This window comes from Arachis ipaensis, chromosome B1 (assembly GCF_059453495.1).
Source record: "Arachis ipaensis isolate K30076 ecotype BB chromosome B1, ASM5945349v1, whole genome shotgun sequence".
Lineage (NCBI taxonomy): Eukaryota > Viridiplantae > Streptophyta > Magnoliopsida > Fabales > Fabaceae > Arachis > Arachis ipaensis.
In genome coordinates this window covers 10,360,854-10,371,287 of record NC_142436.1, presented here as the reverse complement: position 1 = coordinate 10,371,287, position 10,434 = coordinate 10,360,854, and the positions used below count along the sequence as shown (strand labels likewise).

The 10,434-nt window shown below is 48.7% G+C and overlaps 1 protein-coding gene across 1 annotated transcript; it reads left to right on the top strand.

Annotated features, from left to right (window-relative positions):
* The first annotated feature begins 4,251 nt into the window (after positions 1-4,251).
* LOC148575692 (uncharacterized) lies at positions 4,252-5,142 on the top strand. The gene has a single exon (XM_088502497.1). The coding sequence runs from the start codon at positions 4,252-4,254 to the stop codon at positions 5,140-5,142; it is 891 nt and encodes a 296-aa protein (XP_088358623.1).
* The last annotated feature ends 5,292 nt before the right edge of the window (positions 5,143-10,434 follow it).

Sequence of the window (10,434 nt, the reverse complement as noted above, 5' to 3'; positions counted from 1 at the left end):
TGCATAAAGTGAATTTCACCTAGTAGGAACATCTAAACATAATGCAGTCGTATACTCAAGTCCCTCAATATCTTCAAAACATTCTTTAAACTTAACCATTCTACTTTCAGATTTTCTCAGAAACTTAATACCCTCTCTAATCTTACACACTGCATCACCACATATTTTCATTCCATCTTGGACAATAAGATTTAAAATATGAGCAGAGCAACGAACATGAAAGAATTCACCACCACACAACAATGAACCATACACATCCAAAGTACTTTTCAAGTGTTCAACACAAGTATCATTAGAAGAAGCATTATCTAAAGTAATGGAAAAAATCTTTTTATCAACTTTCCACTCAGTCAAAAGCGTAAAGATTTTAGAAGACAATTCATATCCTGTGTGAGGAGGAGGCATATGACAAAAATTGAGAATTTTACTCTGTAATTTCCAGTTCTCATCAACAAAATGTGCAGTCAAACATATAAACCCCTCATTGGTACTTGAAGTCCAAAGATCAGATGTTAAGCAAATTCTATTTGGAATGGAAACTAAAATTTTTTTAAGTTTCGCAGCTTCTCTCTTGTGGACTTTCACTATGTCAGCCTTAACCGTGTTCCTAGAAGGAAGTTTCAAAGTTGGACTAATATACTTCACTCAATTTCTAAATCTCCTATCATCAACCATATTAAAAGGCTTATCCCCAGCAACTACATACCCAGCAAACATATCTCTAGCCACTCCTGAATCAATCTTAAGTGAACCCATTTTAAGTTGCAATTCTGCTATAGTTTGACCAATATCTTCATGCTTAATTTGAGTACAACTATCAAGATGACATTTTATAGTAGAAGTGCCATATCGCTTACCTCCAGCTTTAAACACTTTCTTGCATCCTTTACACTCAGCACGTTCTACTCCATCCTTATCTGGACCGAGCTTTTTGAAAAATTTCCAAACATCAGAGGTTGCTGGTCTCAGCCTTTTCGAACTAGGTTCATCAACCTCGACCGGAGCAGCCTCAGAACCAACTCCAGTAGTAACAAGGTTACTCACAGTTTCAGAATTCATATTTCCTGAAATAAAAGTAAATGAAAATTGTTTATATGAACTAGGATTTTCAACCATTAGCAAACCATAAAAAAACCATAATCAGATTTAACCATAATCAGATTTAACCAGATTTCAACCATAATCAGATTTAACCATACAAAAACCATAATCAGATTTAACCATAATCAGATTTCAACCATAATCAGATTTAAACCAAATATCAACCATAATCAAAAGTCAACCATTATCAAACAACACAAAAAACAGGAAACAATTTCTGAATCTACATCAGATTTAACCAAATAGGCAAAACTCAGCCATTATCAACCATCATCAAAACTCAACCATAATCAGAATTAACCAAATATCAACCATAATCAAAAGTCAACCATTATCAAACAACACAAAAAACAGGAAACAATTTCTGAATCCGCATCAGATTTAACCAAATAGGCAAAACTCAGCCATTATCAACCATCATCAAAAGTCAAAACTCAACCATAATCAGATTTAACCAAATATCAACCATAATCAAAACTCAACCATTATGAAACAACACAAAAAAACAGGAAACAAAATATCAACCATTATGTACCATATTCAAAACTCAGCCATTATCAAACAACACAAAATATAAGAAACAATTTCTGAATCTGCATCAGATTTAACCAAATAGGCAAAACTCAACCATTATCAACCATCATCAAAAGTTCAAAACTCAACCAAATATCAACCCTAATTTACCTATATCAAACAGCAGTCACAAAACACAACAAACAACCCTAAATTGATGAATCTCAAACCCTAAGCTAGAAAACTTACCAGAGGAGGCGAGGACCACCGACCAGGACAGAGCCACAGAGGAGGCGAGGAGCAGCCGTGACGGATAGCGAGACCAGCAGAGTCAGAGGACAAGACCCAGCCACCCAGGAGCCCAGGACCGAGACCAGCAGGCAGCAGCGACGACGGCCAGACGGAGAAGCAGCGGTGGCCACGACGACCGAAGATCGACGGTGAGGAAACTGAATCAGACTCAGCGACCGTCAGGGGCGAGGATGCAACTCTGAAGTTCGAGCTGAGAGGTAAGCGAGTGAGGAACGCAGGAACCGAGTGAGAAGACTGGAGACGCAAGAGCGCAGGAACCGAGCTGAGAGCCGTCGAGGAGACTGGAGACGACTGAGTATTGCCGACGAGTCGACGATGAACTGAGGACTGAGGAGTGACTGAGTGAGGAAGCTGCAAATCTGGAATTGGCTCTTGGGGTTGGGGGCGTTCAGCGTTGGGGATTCATTAGGTTAGGGCGAAATTAGGCCATTAGGGTTTCGGCCGTTTGGCTGGGGAAAAAATGAGGAATGGCCGAATGGGGGGAATTGGGGTTTGGGGTTGGGGATTGCCGGTAGGGGTCGGGTCAGGTAGGGGGTTGGCCGGGTGGGTGGGTTCATGGGTTCTGGGTCTGGGGTGGAAATGGGTTCAGCACCTGCACTTCAGCCCAAAAAAAAAAAAAAAAAAAAACTTCAGCCCCCCGGGGAAGCCCGCCCCGCCCCGCCAAAGCCCGCCAAAACCCACGGTTTAAACGGTTTGGGTTAGGCGGGCTTTTGTCTTTCGGCGGTCCCAAATTTCCAGCCCAACCCGCCTATTTTGGCGGGTTACGCGGGCCGGCCCGGCGGATTAAGGCCCGTTTGCCACCCCTACTCTCAACCGATTAACCCAACCCCCAAGCACCGAGAGGTCACAAACCAAGCGAGAATAGCGAGTACTGTCCAAAACGCGAACGACCACGACGTCACGGACCGACGACATCTTGAGAAAGCCAGGGACAAAGCGGCGCAGATCATCCAGGATCTCTGCCTCCGGGTTCAGGAACTCGAAGGCAAGATAACCAATAAAGAAAAACACAACAACGAACACGGAAGCCATGCAACCTCCAGATCAAGGTCTCGCCGCGGTAGGTCGCCAACCCGATGACACGACAGAAGAGACGGTCGCAGCTCCTCACGCGACCACAGACACGAGAAATCGCCAGAACGGCGATACAACAAGAAACATAACCGCAGCGCTTCTCAAGATCTGAGTTATCAACACTACTCAGACGAAGATCGGAGGGATCGAAACACCAAATGCACGAGAAACGACCATATAATAATGGGAGCTACACCCTTTACAGAAAGAATCCTAAGAGCAAAACTCCCCAAAGGCTTCGACAAACCTACCGATATGAAGTACGATGGAACTAAGGATCCCCAAGAACATCTAACGGCTTTTGAAGCCAGAATGAACCTAGAAGGAGCGGCCGACGCGGTCTGATGCAGAGCCTTCCCGGTAACCCTCGCCGGGCCAGCGATCAAATGGTTCAACGCCCTCCCAAACGGATCCATAGCCAGTTTCCATGATATTACACGAAAGTTCATGGCCCAGTTCACTACTAGGATCACTAAAGCCAAACACCCCATCAGCTTACTAGGGGTCACACAAAAACAAGAGGAATCCACAAGAAAATACCTCGACCGCTTCAACGACGAATGCCTAACGGTCGACGGACTCACGGATTCCGTCGCAAGCCTTTGCCTGACTAATGGGCTAATGAACGAAGATTTTCGCAAACACCTCACCACCAGACCGGTATGGACCATGCATGAGATCCAGAACGTCGCCAAAGACTACATCAACGACAAAGAAGTCAGCCAGGTCGTCGCGGCCAACAAGCGGCAGCACGGCAACACCCAACGCGGCAATTCGGCTTCTCACCATAACCCAACACCCAAAGAGAATCAACGGGACCACTCCAGGCCGACCAGCCGACCACCGAGAATAGGCAAATTCTCTAATTACACGCCCCTGACAGCACCAATTACCGAGATATACCACCAAATAGCAGATCGAGGTATCATTCCGAAAGCCCGACAACTCAAAGAAAGGACAGGAGGCAACAAAACCCTCTACTGCGAATACCACCGAGGTTACGGTCACAAAACACAAGATTGTTTCGACCTTAAAGACGCCCTTGAACAAGCCATACGAGACGGCAAACTCCCAGAATTTGCCAAAATCATCAGAGAACCGAGACGCGCGGAGAGAGACAGGTCGTCGGAGAGAGAAGGACGTAACCCAAGAACCCAAAAGCAACCCCCCAGGGAAAGCCCAGAGGAAGATCCGACCATCATAGTAAACGTCATCACAGGCAAGGACGTATCGAGCAAGTCAAAACTAACAATGAAGAAAGACCTCAAGGTAATGGCTGTAAGGAACCAAGCCCCAATCTCCGCAGCCGACAATACGATAACGTTCTTACCAGAGGACTGCCAACACGGCACCTCAGCCGAAGATGCCCCCTTCGTCATCTCAGCTAGAATTGGAACAGGCCTAGTACGAAGGATACTGGTAGACACCGGGGCAGATTCGAACATCCTCTTCCGAGGAGCCTTCGATAAACTCGGACTCCACAACGACAACCTCCAAACACACCGCCACGGCGTCACGGGACTTGGGGACAACTTTCTCAAACCAGATGGCTCAATCACCCTCCCCATCACCATAGGAACAAGCAACCAGAAAAAGACAATTCTATCCGAATTCGTAGTCCTGAAAGACTCCACAGCCTATAACGTGATTCTCGGAAGAAAAACAATCAACGATTTCTCTGCAGTCATCTTTACCAAATACCTCCTCATGAAGTTCAGAACTGACGATGGCTCAGTCGGTACCATCCACAGGGACCGAGAGGTCGCAGCCGAATGCGACAACACCAGCCTAGCCCTAAGGAAAAAATCTCGAGACGCAGTCGGAGTATTCCTAGCCGACCTAGATGCGCGACAAGACGGACAACCCAGGCCAGAACCAGAAGGAGACATGGAAAAGCTACAAATAGGGCCAACCAAGGAAGAATACACCTTCATTAATAGGAACCTCCCATACGATCTTAAAGAAGAACTCTCCCAACTCCTGAAACAGAACAGAGACTTGTTCGCATTTACACCAGCCGATATGCCGGGAATAAACCCCGACCTAATGTCCCACCATCTAGCCGTGGACCCCAAAGCTAAACCAGTGGCACAAAGGAGAAGAAAAATGTCAGCAGACCGAGCCACCGAAGTCAAAAAATAAGTTAAAGCCCTACTCGAGGCCAACTTCATCCGGGAACTCCCCTACACGACCTGGCTAGCCAACGTCGTACTAGTAAAAAAATCTAACGGGAAATGGCGAATGTGCGTCGATTACACGGACCTCAACAAAACTTGTCCAAAGGACGTCTTTCCCCTACCAAACATCGACGGATTGGTAGACGCTGCATCCGGTCACCGATACCTCAGCTTCATGGACGCATATTCCAGCTACAATCAGATTCCGATGCACCGACCAGACGAAGAGAAAACAGCATTCATCACCCCGGACGGGACGTACTGCTACACCGTAATGCCCTTCGGCTTGAAAAATGCCGGAGCCACCTATCAAAGACTTGTTAACAAGATATTTCGAGATCTGTCCGGAAACAAATTAGAAGTCTACATAGACGACATGCTCGCCAAGACCGAATCTGGCGAACAACTAACCGACGACCTCAAGGTCATAATGAACACCCTACGAAAGCACCAAATCCGACTCAACCCGGCAAAATGTGCCTTCGGAATGGAGACAGGGAAGTTCCTCGGCTTCATGATTACGCAACGCGGAGTTGAAGCAAACCTGGAGAAATGTCGCGCCGTCCTCGAGATGACAAGTCCCAAAAACCTTAAAGACATCCAAAAGCTTACCGGCCGACTGACGGCATTATCGCGCTTCCTCGAAGCATCGGCCCAAAAAGCGACCCATTTCTTCAAACTAATGAAAAAAGGAGCCCCTTTTAAATGGGAGACGGAATGTGAAGAAGCATTCCAACACTTCAAGAGGGTCCTAGCGGAACCACCAATCCTCGCCAAACCCCAAACAGGGGAAACACTTTACCTGTACCTCTCCATAACGGAAGATGCACTCGCAGCAGCGCTCGTCCGTGAAAACGAGAAAAAGGAGCAAAAACCCGTATACTTCATAAGCAAAGTCCTACAGGATGCGGAAGCCTGCTACTCACGCTTAGAAAAGCTAGCTTTCGCACTCCTTACAGCCTCCCGGCGCCTACGACAATACTTCCAAGCTCATCCCATGACGGTTCGAACCGACCAGGCGGTCAAGCAGGTTCTGCAGAAACCCGACCTAGCGGGAAGAATGCTAGCGTGGTCCATCGAACTATCTCAATTCCAGATCAAATTCGAACCCCGAAATGCGATCAAAGCACAAGCCATGGCCGACTTCATCGCCGAGATGACTCCGGGAAAGCTCACCCCCGAATCATGGAAACTACACGTCGACGGCTCGTCAAACTCCACCTACGGAGGCGCCGGAGTCATACTCGAAAACCAAGACGGGATCACGATCGAACAGTCGGTACGATACGAATTTCCAGTGTCGAACAATCAAGCAGAATACGAGGCCCTCTTGGCAGGCCTATCCTTAGCCCGGAAAGTCGGAGCAAAGGTCCTAGAAGTAAATACCGATTCACAGGTAGTCAGTTCCCAAATTAACGAAGACTACCAGACACGAGATCCCCTACTCCAACAATACCTCGCCAAGGTAAACAAACTAAAGGAAGGATTCGAACACGTCACCATACAGCACGTTCCTAGGGAACGAAATGCCAGGGCAGACCTACTCTCCAAGCTAGCCAGTACCAAACCCGGACACGGTAACAAATCGCTAATCCAGGAAGTCGTTAAGACACCCTCCGTGTCAACAACGACCAACGCTCACCTGACAATCTCAAACCAGGGATCTTGGACCTACCCTATCCTGCAATACCTCCTCGATGGAACACTGCCACCAGACCCCAAAGAGGAAAAACAAATAAAAAGGGAAGCCGCCAACTATACCATTATCGCATGACAGCTATACAAACGTGGATTCTCGCAACCCCTGCTCAAATGCATCGAACCCGAGAACACGGAGTACATACTCCGTGAAATCCACGAAGGCTGCTGTGGCCACCACGTCGGAGGCAAAACATTAGCCCAAAAAGTCATCAGAGCAGGCTACTTCTGGCCCACGGTTATCCGGGATTCCATACAAATAGTTAAAAACTGCGACAAATGCCAAAGGCACGCTAATATCCACCAAGCCGCGCCGCACTAGCTCAGCACCATATCGGCAGAACGGCCATTCAGCACCTGGGGCATCGACCTCGTCGGACCCTTCCCTACGGCACCCGGCCAGCTCAGATACCTCATCGTCGCCATAGACTACTACACTAAATGGATCGAAGCCGAACCACTGTCCTCCATAACGGCAACCCAATGCCGAAAATTCCTCTGGCGACAGATCATCACCCGATTTGGGATCCCCGAGATCGTTATCTCGGACAACGGAACCCAATTTACCGACAAAAAATTCAGAGAATTTTTAGAGGGGCTACGTGTATCTCACCGTTTCAGCTCGATAGAACACCCTCAGACAAACGGACAGGTAGAATCCGCGAATAAAATAATCGTCAAAGGACTTAAAAAGCGGCTCGACGAAGCCAAAGGACTATGGGCCGACGAACTCGGATCGGTCCTATGGTCATACCGAACCACACCTCAGACGACCACGGGAGAAACACCTTTCCGACTAACATAAGGTGTTGAGGTGGTCATCCCGGTAGAGATCGGAGACCCAAGCCCTAGAAAAACGGTCGGAGGTAACGACGAGGAAGCAGAACGAGACCTCATTGACGAAACAAGGAGCATAACCCATCTCAGGGAGCTAGCCCTAAAACAGAGAATCAACCTAAGATACAATCACGGAGTCATCCGGCGAGAATTCACGGCCGACGACCTCGTCCTACGACGAAACGATATCGGTCCCCCGACCCCAGGAGAAGGGAAGCTCACCCCCAACTGGGAAGGACCATACATAATCAAGGCTGTAATCGGAAAAGGAGCGTACAAACTCGAACGGCTCAACGGCGACGAAGTCCCGAGGACATGGAACGCCGCCAACTTGTGACGATACTATGCCTAGACCAACCTAAAAAGGTCGCACCTTTGTCCTCATTTCTGTTTTTGTTCTTAGTACTTCTCCTACCAGTTTACGATTTCTAAGTTTTTTTTTTTTAAGTTTTAAACTCGGGTACTCTTTCCCGCCATCAACGGAGGGTTTTAACGAGGCCCAACCATCAATAAAAATTCCATTAAAACAGCTATTTCTATTTTCCTAAGTGTCCCAAATACGGAACAAAAACACGGCCACAACTGGGGGACTGATCACCCCCCAGGCCCAAACACGCGGATATCCACAAAAGAACCCGACCAAACGACGGTCCGAGGAAACAAACAAAACACACACGGAATAGTCTAAAACGGAATGTACGATAGGCCCGGACGGCCCAAAAACAATGTAACAACGGAACATACAAAAAGGCCCGGACGGCCAATAAACACTATTAAAACGAAAGTAAAGTGTTCCAAAATACACGGCCCTTGGCCATCCGAAAACACCCAAAACACAGTTTAAAGAAAAATCCAAAGAGATAAAGATAAAAGCTACTCAAGGTCAACGATCTGGCCATCACGAACACATCCGCACCAGGAGCCAGCACTGAAGCTTGAGCCCTCATCGTTTCCTCGGTAGCCGCAATTGTATCCTTTGCATCAGCTAGCAACTCCGTCTTCTCCCTCTTCAAGGCAGCGACCTCGGCCTTCAGAGCCTCCGACTCGGCGAGAAGCACGGCAGCTTGAGAACCCGCATCTGAAGCCCGCTGCCGCTCCTCTGCCAATTGGGAAAGAAGCGAAGTCTCAACCTCAGAAAGTCGGAGAATCTCCGCCCCAGCCTCCTCTGAAGACTTCAAAGCCTTCTCCTTCGCAGCCTCGGCAGCCTCAAGCTCCTCCTTCAACTTAGACACCTCGGCATGAGAATGACGCAGCTTCTTATCCAGCAAACCAACCTGTGCCATCACAGGCTCGGCCTTCCGAACAACAACGGCTGACCGGAGGAGGGCACGATACACCGACTTGGCCTGGAAAGAGACATCACAACCATCAAAGAACGGCTCCGTACCAGGAATCAAGTGTTCATCAATGAATCCCGGGGCATCAAAGCGCCGATCCATCACACTAGGCACGAGACCCTCTTCCTCAAAGGTCTCGCTGCTCGGCTCCCCATGCCTTTGTCTCTTCTGAGAAGCCTCAGCGGCCGTCACCACGACAACCTCAGGTGAGTTCGCAAGGCCAGGAGAAACCTGGGCGCCGACCCGCGCGCCCGAGGAAACTACCTCCTGAGAAGCGGCCCGCGACCCCGCAACGGGGTTAGAAGCAGGAGTAGCCGGGGACGACGACCCCTCCTCCTGGGCCATCGCCGCCTTCAAACGAGCCAAAGATGTCAAGCCACCAGCCATCTCAACTGCAAAAAAATACAAAAATCCCAAGTTACGAAAACGGGAAACAAAACATAAAAACCAAGAAAAGAATAGACACACACCAACATATGACCGGCAAGCAACCGGATCACCCATCACGTCCCGAGGATTAAGAGGACGCTCCCCAAATAACTGCCACAGAACGAGAGCAATATCCCGCTCCTCCGGGGACAGGAACTCCTTCGAAACCCGAGTAAACACCGACGGGCCCACCTTAAAGTTCCAGTAAGTGGGGAACCGACGTTCACCCTCCAACGTCAACCAAAAAGGATGATGTGCCCCCGCGGGATGAACCTTAAAATAACCACTCTTAAAACCGTGAAAGGAATCTTCATACAAACCGAAAACACGACGATGAGGCTGAGCTCTGAAAGACACATACCCCTTCTTGTGCTTCCCCTCCTTAGTCGGAAGAGTACACAAGAAGAGGAAAAGGAAAACATTTACTGAGGCAGGTAGCTCTAAAAAATCACAGACAAGTTCGAAAGACCGTATCGCCGCCCAGCTATTCGGATGTAGCTGGGACGGCGCCACGGAGCACCGGTTCAATAACTGCTGGACAAATGGAGAAAAGGGAAGCCGAACACCAAGCCGGGTAAACATCGCCTCATACACCCACATCCAATCCGGCACAGTCGGAGAGTCGAGATTGGTATAGCAAACTCTCTCGTCAACCCCAGGAAGGGAAAGCTCATAGTGGCGTTCAGCATCGCCACCCCCACAGACAGCCCCTTCATCGCGGAGCCGTTGGAGGTCCGCCTCCGTCATCCGCGACGGTGTCCCCCAGACGTCACTAGTGACCCAAGAAAAAAGACCAGGGACACCCCCCGCCGGGGCCACCGGAGCCCTCACACCCTCCGTCCTTCGGCGAGCCATACCTAAAATATCGACGAGCACCACCGTCAGCCAAACCTCACGGCAGAAAACGGCGGAGGAAAACCAAAAACAAACACCGCCACCACACACCACCAACTTGT